This window comes from Amphibalanus amphitrite, unplaced genomic scaffold (assembly GCF_019059575.1).
Source record: "Amphibalanus amphitrite isolate SeventyFive unplaced genomic scaffold, NRLGWU_Aamphi_draft 000597F_arrow, whole genome shotgun sequence".
NCBI lineage: Eukaryota > Metazoa > Arthropoda > Thecostraca > Balanomorpha > Balanidae > Amphibalanus > Amphibalanus amphitrite.
The window spans coordinates 389,326-408,702 of NW_024882091.1; the positions used below are offsets into that span (position 1 = coordinate 389,326).

General features: G+C 52.5%; 2 protein-coding genes across 2 annotated transcripts in view; both read right to left on the reverse strand.

Annotated features, from left to right (window-relative positions):
* LOC122394541 (IQ motif and SEC7 domain-containing protein 1-like) overlaps nucleotides 1-14,394 on the reverse strand; it is a 125,198-nt gene extending 110,804 nt beyond the window's left edge. Inside the window, exon 1 of the mRNA XM_043391495.1 lies at nucleotides 14,197-14,394. The gene's annotated coding sequence lies outside the window, so the exon portion shown is untranslated. The remainder of the gene's footprint in view (nucleotides 1-14,196) is intronic.
* Nucleotides 14,395-15,666: 1,272 nt separating this feature from the next.
* LOC122394552 lies at nucleotides 15,667-19,249 on the reverse strand. Its single transcript, XM_043391510.1, has 3 exons — nucleotides 18,744-19,249; nucleotides 18,129-18,471; nucleotides 15,667-17,851 (listed from the first exon to the last, which is right to left on the reverse strand). The coding sequence occupies exons 2-3, from the start codon at nucleotides 18,448-18,450 to the stop codon at nucleotides 16,089-16,091; spliced, it is 2,085 nt and encodes a 694-aa protein (XP_043247445.1). The 5' UTR covers nucleotides 18,451-18,471; nucleotides 18,744-19,249; the 3' UTR covers nucleotides 15,667-16,088.
* Between the last annotated feature and the right edge of the window lie 128 nt (nucleotides 19,250-19,377).

Genomic DNA, 19,377 nt, shown 5'->3' on the forward strand with positions numbered 1-19,377 from the left:
CCATGGCCGTATGGGGCCCTGGCCCGTATTCGATTGTCACGAGGCTCGAGAAACCCACGCCAGCTATTAGCAGCTCCCATACCAGTCTTTGAGGGTCCTACACTGACCTCTGAGGGCCCTTCAGTGGCGGTCAAGCGTCCACATTGACCGCTGAGGACCCGTATTGACCTCTGAGGGCCCTCCATTGGCCTTTGAGGGCCCCTAAACCGGCCTCAGGGGCCCAACCGGCGTCTGAGAGCCTCACACCGGCCTCTGGTGGCCTCATTTCTGTCTCTCGAGTCCCAAGACTAGCCTTTAAGTGTCTCTGAGGGCCCCGCACTGGATTCTGAAGACCAGATGTCGAGCCAGCATCGGCCTCTGGGGGCCCATCTTGGCCTTTGAGGGCCCTCCGCTGGTCTCTGGGGTCCAACGCCGGCCCATGCCGGCCTTTTAGGGCCCCACACTGACCTCTAAGGGCCCATGCTGGACTGTAAGGACCCACATTAGCCTCTGAGGGCCCCCCGCACTGGATTCTGATGACCCAATGCCGGCCGCTCAGGGCCCGCATCGGCGTCTGAGGGCCCATCTTGGCCTTTGAGGGCCCTCCGCTGGCCTCTGGGGTCCAACGCCGGCCCATGCCGGTCTCTTAGGGCCCCACACTGACCTCTGAGGGCCCATGCTGGCCTGTAAGGATACACATTAGCCTCTATGGGCCCCACACTGGATTCTGAAGACCCGATGCCGGCCTCTAAGGGTCCGCATCGGCCTCTGAAGGCCCATCTTGGCCTTTGAGGGCCCTCTGCTGGCCTCTGGGGTCCAACGCCGGCCAATGCCAGTCTTTTAGTGTCCCATTCTGATCTTTGAGGGCCTCATGCTGGCCTGTAAGGGCCCATATTGGCCTCCGAGAGCCCCCCGCACTGGATTCTGAAGACCCGATGCCGGCCTCTAAGGGTCAGCATCGGCTTCTGCGGGCCCATCTTGGCCTTTGAGGGCCTTCTGTTGGCCTCTGGGGTCCAACGCCGGCCCATACCGGTCTTTTAGGGCCCCACACTGACCTCTGAGGGCCCGTGCTGGCCTGTAAGGACCCACCTTAGCCTCTGAGGGCCCCGTACGGGCTTCTGAAGACCTGATGCCGGCCTCTAAGGGCCCGCATCGGCCTAGTCTGAGGGCCCATCTTGGCCTTTGAGGACCCTCTTCTGGCCTCTGGGGTCCAACGCCGGCCCATGTCGGTCTTTTAGGGCCCCACCCTAACCTCTGAGGGCTCCATGCTGGCCTGTAAGGACCCATATTAGCCTCTGAGTGCCCAATTCGGTCTCTGATGGTCTCAAACTGCCCTTTGCAGGCCCTGTACTGGTCTCTGAGGGCTCTAAACTGGCCCTTAAGAGCCCAAACCAGCCTCTAAAGGTCCCACGACCCACACCGGCCTCTGATGGTCCCATTTCTGTCTCTGGAACCGAAACTGCCCTTATGTGCCTCTGAGGGCCCCGTACTGGCTTCTGAAGGATCGATGCCGGCTTCTGAGGACCCATGCCGGTCTTTAAGTGCCTCATAGGGACACCTGAGGCCCCACACTAGCCTCTGAGGGGCCCGCAAACTGGCCTATGAGGTCTCTACACCGGCCACTGATGGCCCTATTATGTTCTCTGGGGGTTCAAGCCTTACCTTTGGGCGTCACGCACTTGCTTATGAAGGCCCACATCAGCCTCTGGGGCCCTACCTGGGGCCTTTGAGGCCCTTCGCTGACCTTTGGGTCCAACGCCGGCCTCTGGGGGTCTGACACCGTACTCTAAGGGCCCCATTGCAGCCTCTAGGCGATAGGTATCGCCGAAGCGCTATCGATGGGCCCATAAGTGTAGGAACCATGGGTACAGTGGGCGTAGTTGCACCAACAATAATTCTGCAGTGAGTGCAGACAATGTATTCTGCATCCACAATAATCTGGAACAAAATCCCCTTTCTTCATCCGTCTTTCGAAGCATTTGCTACTGTAATGGTCTTCAAAATTTGCATTTGTGCTCAAGTAAAAAAAAAAGATTAAACGGAAGTCGGAACACATGTGATTGAACAGTGAACAGATACCGATGACCCACTGTTCAAAGTTTTAGCATGATGATCTTAAAAAATGGCAAAGTTTTATTGGCAAAGAAAATGGCAAAGTTAGCCGCCTTTACTTTTGCGGTAGTCCATTCACAGTTGCGTGAATTATTGACATAATCAATGCTTCAAAATGCACTTTTCGGTACCTTTTCCACATGGTGCACCCTCAAAGTTCTCAATGAGCCTCCGCTCGGGTGCCGCTCCCTACCCCCCCCCCCCCCCGCTTCACCGGCCATGGCCTAGATTTCTGCACCCGTGCACTACGCCCGTGGGCCCCTTTAAGCTAGCACCGGGCCCCCCGGGTCAGCGCAGGGGCCCCTTTGCCAAGTTGGCCCCCCCCCCCCCCAAACTCCAAGTCTGCGACCGCCCCTGGGTAACGCCGAGAATTTCCTTCAACATGGACCCTATTGGTTCACATTCCTGGCATTCCATTAGCAGCATTTACATTTTCAAAATCGATAACTACACTACAGAATTCGCCCAAACTGGCAAAAAAGCCGCATCTTTTGATTTCATTGGTGAATTATTTATCTCTTGCCCATCTAAATTTTACTTACGCAGAAAAGTAATTAAAATCAGGCACTCAAAAAGCCTTTTTGCCAGCGTCGATTTCGTGAAATCCAAAGATTGGGTTGATGATATTAGGACACTCGTAAATTCAAAATCGCTCAGAGATTTCAATAAGGTACAACAATCCACTCAAATAAGATGTTAAGGTTAATTAAAATGCGGAAAACCCTGGGGCACCCTCAGCCATCACCTCCTATTTTCCAGTATTTCAGCTATTTTCTTCGCTAAAGAGGTCTTGCTTTGATGATTTTTTTACTTCCACAAAATCCTCAGTTATTGATTATTCCAGCTATATGGTCAGTAACCACTCAGTTAGATGTTATCGGCTATAACTGACCCTTTCTTACAAAAATTTTGCTATGAAAAAAAATGATAAGTACTAAGGAATTCGCCCAGTTTCGAGACCATGGGCTTCCGTTTGATATTTTCTCAGCTGAATCTAAATAAAATACTAGAAACAATTTTAACTGCATTGACGTTTTACCAAAGTTTAGATGTTAAGGAATCACAAATTGGAAATAAAATATTATAGAATTTCGTCGGCCGTAGGGAAAGCATGCTTCTATTGTTTTGGAGCTGCGTCTCGTGCGTCTCGTGTGCGTCATTTCCGCCGCACCGCCAAAACATGAGAAGTGGGGAGGGAGTCACGAAGCTATCAATTATAATTAAATTAACTCGTTATCAGGTGAGACAGAAGTTGAATTTCGTGTTTGAAATCAGATATGTATTCATATCAGTTAAACTTTGAAATATTTTTCCATTGGTTGTGGCAATTGTGCTTGCTGTTGCGTGAAATGGTATGCCTGGTTACATCGCATTTTTGACTAGGCTCTAGCTTATTTATTTTGTGATAATTTCCATGCAGTGATCTTCGCATATTTAGAGGGGATCATTCTGTAAATTGTTCAGCACCATTGCCATCTTTTGCAAGATAATGGATGAAGCCAAGGCCCTAAAAACAGATGGAGCTTGCAACGATCTCTATGTAAACACGGCTATTGTCCTTTTAGCAGCACCAAAAAAAAAAAAAAAACAATACAAACAAAGAAGGCAAATGTAAAGATAAAGTCCTAAGAAGATTTCAAGGATAATGTTATTCATATTCTTACATTACTTAACATCCTGAATCCTAAAATGATACTTACGCGTCTCGCAAATAAAAGAAAAACAATCAAACCTGACCTTACCTTACCTACTTACCTATAACCTACCAACCTACAACCTAACAACCTACAACCTAACAACCTAAAACATACAAATCTACAACCTAAACTAACCCAAAACCTGAAATTTCTGTTGTTGCATATCAACAGTGTCACAATTGTAGTTAGGACTTCATGTTGACAAATACCAGAAAGAAAATAATAGCCGACAATGTCCTACATTTTACCAGCTACAAGAATTAGAAATGATATTATTTTTGAGAAGTGCTTTAGCTTGTGATGTAACATCCAAATATAAATAGGTATGCGCCCCCATATGAGGGTGCATATTTGGCTTCACATGGCTCAGGCAACCTCTCCATAATGGCCATTCTTTGTATGACACCCACACTGAAAGTGCATCTTTGCTGTAGTTATTGCTGACATGCATTCTCATGTTTGCAGGACAATCTCCTATCATTTATGAAGAAACCAGGGTTATTTTGAAAATATATCACTCAGAAAAAGCAGCAAGCCTATAATTCTGGCCAGTTATCAATGGGTAAGTTTATTAATAAGCAAAGGTTTCCTCTCTTTCTTCAAATACATGAATGTCAGTGAGGTCAGCCTTCTGGTGGTACAAAAGGAAGCAGCCACTAAATATTTACAAACTTTTGGTTGTGCTTTGCATTGTTATCATTTTCATTTAGAAGCACATGTTCACATTGCTCATTGTCATCTCAGCAAATATGAATTGCTTTAAAACATCAAATTTGAGTCAGTTAGTTGTGCAATCAGCATAAAATGTTCATGCAGTTGAAAATATGAAAAATTGTTGACTTTCCTGGATATGGTTGAGTCATCAACAATGACTTGAGCCTGGAGTACTTGGGTGGCCAGTGGTGTTGGGTTGCTGTGAGCATGTGCTATTCTTTATTATTGCAAATAATACTGAATGTATACAATATATGTTGTATGGTGCTCCATTATTCTTATTAAGCCCAATGTTAACTTTTTTGTTCTGTGTGGAATCAATGCAGGTTGTATTTTTAGTCATGACAAGGTTCACTGGCAATTGACTTCAGTGTGCATACCTTTTGAAACCACTTTTGTTTGTTTGTTTTCAGATTAGAGAAATGAGCTTATCAAACAGCACGAATCCACGATGCTGGCGGTCTAGGCCAGTAGCCAGCTTCAGCTTCTGGCGATGGAAGGGGCCTTCGGCTGATGCAAGACAGCCCTGGCCCCTGCCAGCCTGCCCCGCCACTGGTGACGAGCGCTAGCGCGTCAGCGACCGCCCGAGCGACTCTGATCATCAAGCTGTGCAAGTAATGCTCTACCTGCTGATCTACCACCGAGGGCTCCGCGCCGGCCGCATCCGAAGGAGGATGCGCCATGTACTGCGCAGCCGAGGAGACCTACTGGCCACTCGTGAGGCCTACAATCTGCATGACCATCGAGTACGTCCGAGGCGCTCTTTCTCCCAAGCCACCTGGGTATGGACGGACGGGCCGGCTGACGCAAGAGTCCGCAGCGGAGGGGCCGGGGCCTTGGCCAGCTCTGCACCAGCTAGAGCGCGGAGATGGCTGCGCTCCGCTCAGCCATCAGCGCGACCACCTGTGGCACCTGAGCGCCCCGGTCGTCTTTTGCACAGGCTCCCAGGCGGCGCTCGCGACACTGAGGGAGGGCCCAGCCACACAGAAAACCTCGATGGGCGCCGCCGTGTGGACGGGGCTGGCAGTCCTGTTCCGCCAATTCCACCTGCAATTGATGCCGTCCCATTCCGGCATAGATGGTAACAAGCGCGCCGACCAGGCCGCTAAGGAGCCTCGAGCGCGAGCCTCGAGCGCGGAGGCGGCCCCGCTCCCCCAGGCGACAGTCCCGGGGGATGTTGGCACTGCCCACCGCGCGGCCATCAGATTGGCCCGCCACTGTGCCACCGCCGCCTGGCCGGACAGTTGGTGCCAGTTTCTGATGGGGGGGGGGGCTGCCTGCCGCCGCTAGCGGTTGCGGAGTACCGAGCATCGGCTGCCGATCTCTACCGGCTTCGTACGGGCCAGTGGTTGGGCTTCCGCCAGTATCTTCACTGTATAGAACAGAACCCTACTGACGAACGCCGCCAGCGCTCCGACATCGATTCCCCCCCCCCCCCTCCCCCATCACCTATTCTTTCGGTGCCCGGCCCTCATATGACGGAGCCTCCGTCGATTCGTCACCGTCTTCCTGAGCCCCGAGGCGGTCCGTGAGCCGTGAGGACGAAGAGGTGGCGGCCCTGACGACCGCCGTGAGAAACCTCGAGAGCTGTACCATTACGCCGCGGTAGCGGCTGGAGGAAGCAACGATAACAACACTGAAGGTCACAGCCGCCGCGTGGTCCCGTGCGGCGGCGTGCTGGCTGATCGTAAAATGCCCACGCCGCGCGGCGGTCCTGGCAGTGGTGGACCGGGCTGTGGTCCAGTCGTAGCCCGACTAATGTTCAGATTGGCGAGGTCTGCTAAATGCCGCCGCGCGCCGTCCGTGCTCCGTGACCGGGACCTCGTCCGCCCACTCCCTCTCCGAGCTGACTGATACGCCGATGATACTGCCACCCTCAGCGCCGGCGCGACGATCCAGACAGCACTAGCTGCAGCTCAGCACTCGGCGGACCTCATGGTGGGGTGGGCGGCGCGCAACAAGATGACGATCGCCAGCCAGAAAACGCAGATAATGGTGTTGTCCCAATGGAGCCGGGACGCCAAAGATGCCGTCATCAAGGTATCGGACGTTCCTGTCCGTGCGACCTCCACCATCAAGCTGCTTGGGGTCACGTTTGTTTGACAGGCTGCTCCATTTTGGAGAGCACTGCACCAACCTCAAGAGGAAGGCTCGCCCTCGCACCACCCAGCTGCGCAAGCTCACAGGACACTCCTGGGGACTTCAGGAGCACCACCTACGCGCGGTGGCCAACGGCTACGTCCGCGGCGCCATCGAATATGCGGCGGCCGCGTGGCTCCCCGCAGCATCCCGCTCCCACCTGGAGCTGGTGGACCGGGAGCTGCGCGCAGCGGCCCGCGCCGTGACGGGGTGCCCCAGGTCAGCGCCGACCCACGCTCTCATGGCGGAGGCCGGCCTGCCCACCGCGGAAATGCGACGCGCCACCCTCGCGACGAGGTTGCTGACGCGCGCATCCGCACTACCCGCCGGAGATCCGCTCCGGGAGCTCGCCGAAGCCTCACGTCCCTGCCGACTCCGCAACATCACAGGATGGCGCGACGAGGGCAGACGGACGCTGGACGCCCTGGGCGTCACCGCCTCCCAGGTGGAACCCATGGTCGTTGCACAGCTCCCTCCGTGGACCTCAAGTGAGGGGATCACGATTTCCTGTGCCGTTCCGCCCGACTGCGTCCGTAGCGCCGGCGACCAGGCTCGCCGCGCGGCAGCGGAGGCCATGCTGGCCGACCTCCCCGGAGCAGAGCGGGCGACGTGGGTGTGGTCTGACGGCTTGGCGGAGGGAGGCACCGTGCGAGGAAGGGGCGGCGCCCTGATCGTCCTCCCCGCCGGAGCCGAGTGGACGGTCAAGACCCCCGCCGGCGCCCTATGCTCCAGCACCAGAGCTGAGCTGGTGGCCCTCCGTGCTGCCCTGGAGGAGATTGCCGAATCAGACCTCACACCGGACCAGGACACTCACCCGGACACCATCATCGTCTGCCTCGACTCCAGGGCGGCACAACAGACAGTGGATGCGGGACCGGCGGCGCAGACGAGCCAGCTAGGCGACGCTATCTGGCGGCTCCTAATGCAGCTGGCCAACCGCGGTCGCCGTCTCCACCTCCAGTGGGTCCCGGCCCACTGTGGTCTGCCGGGCAACGAGCGGGCCGACATGCTGGCGATGGAGGCCGCCGAACTCGAGCAGACCAACGCCCCCCCCCCCCCTGGATGTCAAGAGCATCACCCGCGCCGCCGCCAGGTCTGCGCGCCGATCATGGCAGGAGAGCCTGCCCGGCGGCTGGTACCGCTCTATCTTCCCGGATCGGACCCTGCCTGCACCGGTGCGACTCGACAGCAGAGAGGCAGCGGTGGATATTCACCAGCTACGGGCCGGCCACTGGAGCGTATCAACACAGTACCTCCACCGCATCGGCCGCCGGCCGACCCCCGACTGCCCCGGCTGCATGGACACCGCCTGCCCTGCCGCTCGGTGTCTAGTGTGCGGGGAGGAGGCGGACACCCCGCAGCACGTCTTGCTGCGCTGCCCGTGCCTGTGCGGGGCCCACCTGTGGCTGGCGCGATGTCTGCCCCGATATGCTGATTACTCGACGTGCCCCGCTCCTCGATGGAGCATGTATGGACTGCCTCATTGCCGACTACTGGCAATCCTTGAGTCCTAATTGTCCCCTAGACAGAGGGCTGCCGTTGGGGACCGGGGTCGCGTTATGCTCCTGCTGCTAAATTAACAGGCCACAGGGTTACTCTTAAAATGGAGTGGTTGCTGGATAGCGTAGGACATATCGGGCTTAAATAATATTTATGAGATCTGCGCTAGGATCAACATTTTTACTCGTGCCAACAATCATTCGATGCGTCAGGTACAATTATGTTGTTGACTGAATTGAATGTGTGTAAGGATATGTATGAGTTGTACTCGTAATTTTATTGTGTCCTGTATTTGTTCATGAGTTGTGTGAGGGTCAGTGAACTCTCTCCTGCGTGGCCTTAGTGATCCGAACCGGGTTTTTGACGTTCAATAAACGACCGATGATCTATATCGATTTATTTCTACTTGTGAAACTGTGTCACATTACCTGCGTATAATAAATGCAGTGTGAAGAGACATGGTTTGCTCGAATGAGTATTAAACGGAGGCGTGGGTTGCGCTCGCTACCTTCAATCATTGGCTGACTGATCCTAGTTTGGTTATTGTGAGGACATTGCTTAAGACTTCCTGGATTTCTGAAACATTCCTGATTTCCCGATCGGAAAATGTTAATGTTTCGCCACTGGTTTCAATGGAGTATACACGAGTTCACAAATGGAGTTCGGGTACGCGGCGCTTCACCGTAGGAATCACAACAGTTTCCTTTTCGTCATATATTCTAAAATCGAAAACTTCCCAAGAATCAAACCGTTTGGAGTCATGGCGTAGCAATATCTTCGGGCTATGTATAGGTATTAGTGGCGTCAATTTCAGAAAACCTTTGTCCAAAGTCCGTCCAATGTCCAATGCTTACGTCGACTGTCCGTCCAAAAATGTCCAAGCCAGCCATTTGTCCAAAGATGTCCGACACCTACGCAATAGTTAAACCTCAACACTGTTATTTAATTTGCTTTTCATCTACCGTTACCAGCTCAAAAGTGCTAATCATATGGAAAGCTGAGCTTTCTAACAGCCAATCAATGTTAAACACGATTACTTTTTTAAAATGTTGAGGTGTAGCAAGCGATTGTCCAAAGTTGTCCAAAGCCTGCTGCCACGGTCCAACCAAATTCCGAATTGGACATTGGACAAAATCGGAATTCCGAAGATTCAAGTTCCGATTGACACCACTAATAGGTATTGTAGATGTTCTTCGTGACCGGTGCTTATCCAAACTCTGGCTTTCAATCAGAAATGAAGTTGCGAATGCACATCAAAATAGATAAAGGACTAAAATATCGACTCTTCTTATTATGAAAGTAATAATCTGTTACTTAATCTCAATAGTAGTTCAAGCATTCGGATCCATTCTTGTGGCATGTGATGATAGCAGGTATTATTTACTAGCCACGACTAAACATGGAAAAAGTGAACCAAGGCATCCCCAAAGTCTGATCTAAAATTATTTTGATCATTTTTATTCTTTTAGAATGTAGATAATAAAAATTGTAAATGTGGTGAAGTAAAAAGAAAATTATCTATATGTCAATTTAAATAAACAACTCAAGAAATCCAACACTTCTAACTCCATTTCCCAAAAATATAATTTACTAGCCACGACTTTCTCCGTACAGTAAGAAAAACAAGGTGTACCCGTAGATGACGCAGTTCAAAAGCAGCAAACATATAATCAGTTGGCGCTGTTTTCCCGTTGAAAATGCTCACGGTGCCCGCCTGGTTCCATTCAGGCTTCATGGTGGACGGTAGCTGGTAGCGGTAGCGGGCGCTGGCAGATGGCATTTAGAGCAGATGGCGCTGGTGGCGGGGCTCGAGTGAGGCCGAGCGCAAGCCTCTGCCCGGGCCTGAATTGATCTTAGCATTACGAGTGAATGAGAAGTACCTTCCATAATCGTTTGGCGTCAAAATACCTTAGTAATAAAAGTTTCGGCAGGTTCTGAAACACACATTGCCAGAATATTGTCAACGAAAGTTGACGCATTTAAAAATTATCGCAAAAAAGTGGGGTCTCAAGGGGCTTGACGTCCATAGTAGGTATTCGAAAATTATCTATCGTTAACGATACTTGTGTATCGGGCAATTGATCCGCAAAACAGCACCAGACTGTGGAGTGTGGACAATGAACTTGTGCAGTATGAAATGCGAAGGTCGGGCAAATGGCAGTTGGGCATTTTAGGATGCTATAACATCCTAAGATGCCCAACTGCCATTTGCCCGAACAAGAGGAAGGGAAAACTAGTTTTCCTTCCCTTCCTCTTGTCACAGGCAACGCGCTATTTTTGCGCAAAAAGCTCCGCAGCTCCAACAGCCTCCCAGCCAGATACGTTAGACGCTGTTAAACGGCCCATATGAGCGAGGAATCATAACCAAGTTCATGCTTACCTGTTAAGCAAGTAATTGTCATCCATGTTTTTTGCACTCTTAATTGCTTGGTTTGGGAAGCACATTGTACCGTTCTTCCTTCTATGCATTTCACCCTCTGTAGTCTGCACCAAAAGTACCTATGGCTTGCTTAGATGATGGAATACGGAAAAAGGCTTCTAGAGGACTTTGGGTACTCTCTTAGCAGACGTCACCCCAGTTGCCAGATCTAATGGCCACTTTGAAAAATCTAGAGACTTTTTGAAAAGTCTCTAAATGGGCAGGAAAATCACCCCAGGGGTCAATTAGGGGGCGGGGAACACGAATTTGACACTTATTTTGGCCTAACTCCCCTCCTTCATCCCTTAATCCTCCCTTAAAGGACGGGGTGTGTCAAAAGTGCCTCAAGGATTCGTCTGATCGCCAAAATAAGGGTCGCAATCGATTCCTCGCGTCAATATGTGGCCGCAGCCTCACGTTCCAGATGTGTGCAGCGTACCCCTTATCCCTTAATCGTCCCTTAAAGGACGGTGCGCGTCAAAAGTGCCTCAAGGGCTCGTCTGATCGCCATAATAAGGGTCGCAATCGATTCCTTAGGTCGATATCTAGCCGCAGCCTCACGTTCCAGATGTGTGCAGCGTATCCCTTATCCCTTAATCGTCCCTTAAAGGACGGGGCGCGTTAAAAGTGCCGGAAGGGTTCGTCTGATCGCCAAAATAAGGATAGCAATCGATTCCTCAGGTCAATATCTAGCCGCAGCGTTGGGTTCCAGATGTGTGGCACCGGTCCCTTACCCCTTAAATGCCCCTTAAAGGAAGGGACGCGTCAAAAGTGCCTCAAGGGTTCGTCTGATCGCCAAATAAGGGTCGCAATCGATTCCTCAGGTCAATATCTAGCCACAGCCTCACGTTCCAGATGTGTGCAGCGTATCCCTTATCCCTTAATCGTCCCTTAAAGGACGGGGCGCGTTAAAAGTGCCTGAAGGGTTCGTCTGATCGCCAAAATAAGGATAGCAATCGATTCCTCAGGTCAATATCTAGTCGTGGCTTCACGTTCGAGATGTGTGCAGACTGCAGCGTAACCCTTATTCCTTAATCGTCCCTTAAAGGACGGGGCGCGTCAAAAGTGCCTCAAGGCGTCGTCTGATCGCCAAAATAATGGTCGTAATCGATTCCTCGGGTTGATATCTAGCCGCAGTTTTGGGTTCCAGATGTGTGGCACCGGTCCCTTACCCCTTAATCGCCCTTAAAAGGAAGGGGCGCGTCAAAAGTGCCTCAAGTCTTCGTCTGATCGCCAAAATAATGGTCGCAATCGATTCCTCGGGTCAATATCTAGCCGCAGCCTCGGGATCCAGGTGTGTGGCACCGGTCTCTGGCCCCTTAATCGCCCCTTAAAGGAAGGGGCGCGTCAAAAGTGCCTCAAGGTATCGTCTGGTCGCCAAAATAATGGTCGCAATCGATTCCTCGAGTCGATATCTAGCCGCAGCCTCGGGATCCAGGTGTGTGGTACAGGCATCCAGGCAGACATGTGCATGGATCCGAGAAAATGGATCTGGGATCTGATGCCACGGATCCTGATCTCGGATCCGACGGGATCATAGATCCAGCTCTGTAATTTATCGAGAAATCCGTAGGGATCACAGATCCGAGTCTCATTTTTTGCTTCAGATCCAGTGAGATCACAGATCCTCACTTATTTTTTATCAACACATATATCCCAAAAAAGCACTTGTTTCAACTCACAAACGTTCTGTTTTAGTGATTTTATGTGATCACACGTCATAATCCATAGTTTTGTGTCACTTATTGGCATAGAAACCCTTTAAAACATGGTTTCAAATGTGGTGCATAGTGGGATCCACTCAGATCATAGATCCATATTCTTAATTTATCGTCAGATCATATGAGATCATAGATCCAAGATGTATTTTTTCACGCCAGATCCGGTGGGATCATAGATCCCAGCCTGTACTTTGCTTCGAGATCCACTGAGATCATAGATCAATCGCTCGGATCCATGCACATGTCTGCATCCAGGTACCGGTCCCTGGCCCCTTAATCGCCCCTTAGAGGAAGGGGCGCGTCAAAAGTGCCTCAAGGTGTCGTCTGATCGCCAAAATAATGGTCGCAATCGATTCCTCGGGTCGATATCTAGCCGCAGTTTTGGGTTCCAGTCCAGATGTTTGGCACCGGTCCCTTACCCCTTAAATGCCCCTTAAATCGCGCCCCGTAGGGAGGGGGGCGATCAGACGAAACCTTCAGGCACTTTTAACGCGCCCCGTCCTTTAAGGGACGATTAATGGATAAGGGATACGCTGCACACATCAGGAACGTGAGGCTGCGGCTAGATATCGACCCGAGGAATCGATTGCGACCCTTATTTTGGCGATCAGACGAGCCCTTGAGGCACTTATGACGCGCCCCGTCCTTTAAGGGACGATTAAGGAATAAGAGATACGCTGCAAGTGCAGTCTGCACACATCTGGAAGCCGAAGCCACGGCTAGATATAGACCTGAGGAATCGATTGCGACCCTTATTTTGGCGATCAGACGAACCCTTGAGGCACTTTTAACGCGCCCCGTCCTTTAAGGGACGATTAAGGGATAAGGGATACGCTGCACACATCTAGAATGTGTTATGTGAGGCTGCGGCCACATATTGACGCGAGGAATCGATTGCGACCCTTATTTTGGCGATCAGACGAATCCTTGAGGCACTTTTGACGCGCCCCGTCCTTTAAGGGAGGATTATTAAGGGATGAAGGAGGGGAGTTAGACCAAAATAAGTGTCATATTCGTGTTCCCCGCCCCCTAATTGACCCCTGGGGTGATTTTCCTGCCCATTTAGAGACTTTTCAAAAAGTCTCTAGATTTTTCAAAGTGGCCATTAGATCTGGCAATTGGGGTGACGTCTGCTAAGAGAGTACCGGACTTTGTACTCTGCATGCTTGGCAGTCTATCTAGTCAAACATAAAACCATAACTCACTACAAAGTTTTTGCAGCATGCAAAACCAAACTTATACATATCCTGCAGCATATAAATAAAAATGTTGTGCCCTGTGGGCTGTGATCAATCAGATATTAAAAATGAATGCAGAAGCTGGTGCATATCACTGAAAAAGATGAGTGAGATCAAGACAGGAACTAATTATGGATACCCCAGCCTTTAACTTTTTATCTACAGGATGTCATTTTAAGGTCTGCCTTCCCAAACTCAAGATGTATGCCAATACAGTTCCACAATGAGATGTATGTTTATCATTTGATACCTGTTGAAACTTGAAACATGAATTTTGATTTAACGTAACTGTAAAATACAGTTTCAATCATACTGACGAATGCATTTGTTACTTCTCAATGCACTTACACCTCAGTCCTCACCATTGATCATTAAATAAACTTAACATGCAAATATATATGATCTTGACAACATTCAATCATTGAATTCAATCACTGCTTAGCATGGCATTGACTTAAGGTGCAAATGTTACAGGTTGAGGTCACCAAAAATCAGAGAAAATGAATGCACTTCAATTTTCAAGCACACTAACACGATAACAACAGCACAATAGCAAGAAATAGAAGATGAGTCAAAATGTGATGGTTGCTACTTGTTTGTCAGATGATGAAATATCGATCTCAAAAGGTTGAAGTGACCCCGGAGATGTAAAACTCCAACTTTAACTTTGAACTCACCTTTCAGATTGACGCCATGTTAATTGATTCTTGATCTATATATATGATGCAACTTTTTGATCAAGCACGATGGGGGTAAAATGTATGACACCAAAGTCCTAGCACACACCGGGAAAAAGCCAATTAAAATTCAAATTGAAATGCACAGAACCCCCCCACAACACACGCGTGCACACAGCGCACACACGCGCCCCACACAAATGTAAACAACTTACCCCGCGTTCGATGTCTCTCGGACGGCGAAGATTCTACGCCGTCCGGCCAATCACGTTCCATAACCGCAGCCGAGCCCCCGCTAACCTTCAACGGGATTGGCCGGACGACGTAGAATCTTCGTCGTCCGAGAGACATCGAACGCGGGGTTAGACTTCAACTTATCAATTTGTTTTTAAATTCATTATCATCAAAATAGCAAAACAAAGCCTACGATATTTTAAAAATTAATGATAAAAGATATATAGGAAAAATATTTTTGTTGAGTTTTTACAACGTAATGTTATCGCTATTCAGACAAGAATCTGTCGGTTCTGTAGTAGCGCGTCCTCTATATACCGATGACAGCGACATCTGTCAAAAGGTGAAGCGACACCGCTGCTCCCAGGATCTATATATATGTCATATACGTCATATATACAGTGCTCCCAGGGGAGCACACCCGTGGCCGGGTGCAGTCAGTGCTTGGGGGGCTAATAGGCCTATCCTCTGAACGGGCTCAGCCCCGGCGAATCACTAGGATGCCTGCCTAGACCAATGGTAGCCCGGGATGGTGATGGACTGGCCGGCAGCCGGCTGGACCTCCTGAACAGCGGCAACGTCCGTCTTAGTGGTAGAGAGCCAGCGGTGGAACTCATCCCTCTTGGGGCGTAGTCCTTCCGCGTTCCAACTCGCGATGAGTAGTCGGCTTCTGTTCTGACGGTTCAGACGGTACCGTCTGTTCTTGGCCCGCCTGCTGCGGCCCCCCCAGGCTCCTCGCGCGCCGCGTCCGGTCGAGCCCCCGCCATCGGCGCTCATGGCGGGGGACGCTGGGTTCACTTAGTTAGGCGGACCGAGCCGCGCGCGCGCGGCCGGTCCGCAGGTGTTGCCGAGGTCGAGTCGGTCGAGTAGGTCGAGTGTCGAGCCGGTAGGTAGAGCAGCTGAAGACGACGGCCGGTGGCGCGTCGGCCACCGGCATCCGCCCTGGAGGGGCGGTTGTCCCCCGTTTGGCTGGCTCGGGCGCTGTCCACGCACCGAGTCGGGGCGAGGCCCCACACCGTCCACCACTTGAAGGCGGGGGACTCCAGACGGCAGTAGAAGCTGCTCGGCCACTGCGCCTTGCGATACATTACACCAGTCTTTAGTCACTTTATTCCAGTATCCCCCATCCTAGCTTCCTCTCAACTCAACTCATAGCCGTTAATTGTCAAATCGTGTTTTAATGAGGTCCAAGAGAAATCAACGAAATTAGTACCTATACGAAGAAACACTGAAAGGTTTAAAGATATCCTGTATTTCGTTAGAAAAAGTACCTAGGGACTCATGGGAAAGAACTGAAAATCATAAAATCAAAATGAGCTTCGCGTCCATCGTTCAATAAATTGATGTCTATGCACTTGAGGCGAACGGCCGCAGCTTAACAAGTTTGTGAAATTTTTCATAAAGTTAGCTATTCTTCATCATGACATGTCTCAGGACTGATAATGACGGTTCAGCATGGTAGTCCTTCAAGTGCATAACACTCAATAGGCTAGTTATAGGCGATCCTTACTGCCGTTCAATGTAGATGTTCATTGTTCATGCATTACATTCATTCCCAGGAGCGGTAAATCTGCCCCTGCGCCAGTACCGCGTCCATCGTGCCGTCCGCTGCGGACCATGGCCGGCGTCTCTCTCACTGACGTCCCAGTACGGTCAGTTCAACTCTTCAGGTTGGTACTGATGGTGATGAGCCGCTTGGTCTTCCCGCCTGGCTTTTTGCCTCGCCCCGACCCCTTCCTCCTTCCGTTTTGTCCCGTGCGCTCTAGGTACGTATCAATAAACTGACGGGTAGGGTTGGCGACTGCTGCGGCCGCGCAGGCGACCCCACTCCCACTCAGTTCTCGGCCGTCCATGAGTCGCGTGGGCATTCGGAGCGGACTGAGGGCAGGACGCTGCCACGCGCCGCCGCCCCCGCACGGCACTGTCGACGGCCGGAGGGGGCGCACGGGGCGACACGGCGACCAGGCATCCTTCAGCGGGCGGCGTGGCGAGCGGCGTTCCCTGCGCCGGTCGCCGCGTGCCCCGGCCACACACTCGCCCGGTGGTAAAGGATCTGGAGGTGGCGGTGGCGGCGGGGGCGGAGGACGACAACGCATCACTCGCGTCATCTTGCTGCGCACGCGGCCCGGCTCGACGAGGTCGTTCTTTAGCACCAGCTCGCGGATGTTTTGCGTGCGCAGGAAGTCGTCGGTGACACTCTTGATCCAGCGTCGGGGGTCCCTGGCACGTCGCTCGTCGGCTGGCGCGTCGTCACGACCGTCGCACGACTCGGCTGTGCCGGTGCTGACTGTGAGAGAGGAGATCTCGGCGTCCAAGAGGTCCTCAGGCGGGCCGCCGCCACCGGCGCCCGCCCGCAGCTGCTCCAGCAGTGAGTCCTGCTGAGAGGACAGGCTCATCTCCGCGCCGTCCTGCTGCTGCTGCGCCTGGGGCGGCGGCGCGCCGACCTGGCCGCTCACCGCCCGCAGCATGGCTCGGCAGCAGCGGCACTGGCCGCACGGCTGGTCCGCCGTCTCACTGCCGCCCCAGTCGGCCGGCCCGCCGCGCCGGTCGCCGTCACTGTCCCACGAGTCCCAGCCGCCGCCGTCGTCCCTGTACTCGTCGTAACCGTGGTCGTCCCACCTCTCCTCGTACCTCTGCTGATGACCACGTCCCCTCTGAGGTTCCTCTCTGTACCCTGCGCCGTCCCAGTCGGGCGGCCGGCCCTGTCTCCCTCCGCCGCCCGTCTGCCGCTGCTCCCACTCTGCAGCGGGCGGCGGCGGGGCGGTCTGTGTGGCCGACTGACGCTGCCCCATCACCCGACCCGACTCGGTGACGGTGATGGCTGGCACCTCGGCGGGCTCACTGTCACTGCCCCCGGAAGGGTTGTCGACCACCACTTGCTGCTGGTCACCGTATTTGGCCTTCAGCTGATCAGTGATGCCCATCTCATCCATCTGGCACGAGACGCGTCGCAGCCAGTCGAATACGTCCTCACCGCCTTTTCCTCCCTCCGCGGCGTCCTGGCCGCCACCCGGCACTCCAAGACGGACGCTCTTCCCGCCGGGCGGGCTCGCCTTCCCCTTCTTCCCCGTCGAATCCGACGAACCTCGCGTGTCAGCATCGGCGTCGTATGTGCGGTCTCCTCTCGTACCGACGGCGGCGCCCGGTCGGTGCTCACGCCGGCTAGCCTCCACTGAGTCGCGCGAGCCAGGCTCTGTGGTGGCTGAGCCGGCCGGCCCGTCGGTACCAGGTGAGCTGGTGAAGTCGGAGAGGTCCTCGGCGCCCTGCAGGCCGTGGTCGCCGGCGTCGAACGGTCCCAGGTCGACGGCCAGCTGCTCGTCGTCCTGCAGCTCGAATCCCTCCTCGTGCAGGTCATCAGGCGGAGCGCCGTCCGTGTCTGACGCAGAGGCGCCCGGGTCGGCGGGGGCCTTCTCGGAGAGATCTGCGGTGAGAAACATGCATGGTGATTGGTGAGGACTGCGACTTACGGGAAAACAAACTGGGAAATAGAGCAGTCGCCAAATCACAACTACACCACGTGCAATTTAACATGATAGGCGTCAGGAAGGTGCAAAAAAAAAAAAAATCAAGCGAAATGAGCAGCAAACATCAAAAGAAGGATAAATTCAATTTATCTTGGCGACTTCAAAAGGAGTGAGCAAGCCTACAAACCAGTAACCGCACTCTTGAGAGTTGAGAGAAATGTCTGAATCGCTTACCAGCTCCTACTGGCACAGTATCATGACTGCCGCTCAACTGATGCTCCTCCTCTCCATGTTCCTCCTCATCACCATATTCCTCTTCGTCTCCTTGCTCCTCTTCATCTCCCTGCTCCTCTTCCTCCTGACCCTCCTCCTCCTCCCCGCGGTGCTCCTCGTTGTCAGCATGTCCTCCTCCGTCGGTGACGGTTATCTGACTGCCCGCCAGCTCGCTGTCCTCCTCCTCCTCCTCCACCGATCCGGGCTCCTCCCGGTCCTCTTCCTCCAGCTCCTCGTCATAATCTTCCTCCACAGGGTCCCGTGAGCTGCCCTTTCCAAGCATATCTTGCTTCAGCGGAGAAATCTAGCGGGGAAATGTGAGTGAGACGGGAAACAGCACGGAACTTAACGCCGGAAAACATAGGTTCTGATAGGGCACTCTCAGTCGAATTTGAAGTCACATAAAATGCCCATCAGTCCCACGGAACCAAGAATTACATTGGGTAATACACAGCCGTTGCACGTGTGAGACAAATTCAATCCACCTCAGCCAATGAATCGTGACATACTGGGTTAGGACACTTCCCGAAATCTTACCGCAGTGCTGAAGCAGGAACGACTCCCGCCAGCCCTCACCTTGCTGTCGCCGGTGATGGACGCCCTGACGCTGCGTCTGCGCTCCGCCGCCTCCCTCGCATCGGCAATCTCTGTCGCTCTCTTGACGATGGCTTGCGTCAGCGTCACAGCCACGCCCGCCAGGTCCTTGGACGCGGTGGTAGTGGGCCCATGGCTGCCGCTGCTGCCCTCCGCGCTGGCCACCGATGAAGAAGAATCCAGCTTGGCGCAGATGGTTCTCAGTTGGGTATTCTGTATTCTTAGGTTGCTGTCAGCTTTTCAGGGAAGTGTCCGAGATTTGGGCATTTTAGCTTGACCTACATGAGCTAGGGGTGATGATCAATTCGTGGTCGTTCGTTTCGTGTTACCTACTGGGCATTTGATGTGTTAAATATTCTATTCGCTGGTTTGTAACCTACAGTTAAAATTTGAAGACTTCAAGACACTCGATGAAGGCCTTGCAATCGATAATGTGCTGGCATTGACGTGATACGCTACGTCCGATTCGTAAGCTGCTGAAGAACTGCACCTCGAATTTTGCCAACGGATATGTCACGTGCATTTCGTGAACAATAAGTTCTCTTCAGACGAAACGTCAGCCATGGCCCAAAAACCCACTTTTCATAACTTTCAACTTCACACGAATGCTCGACTT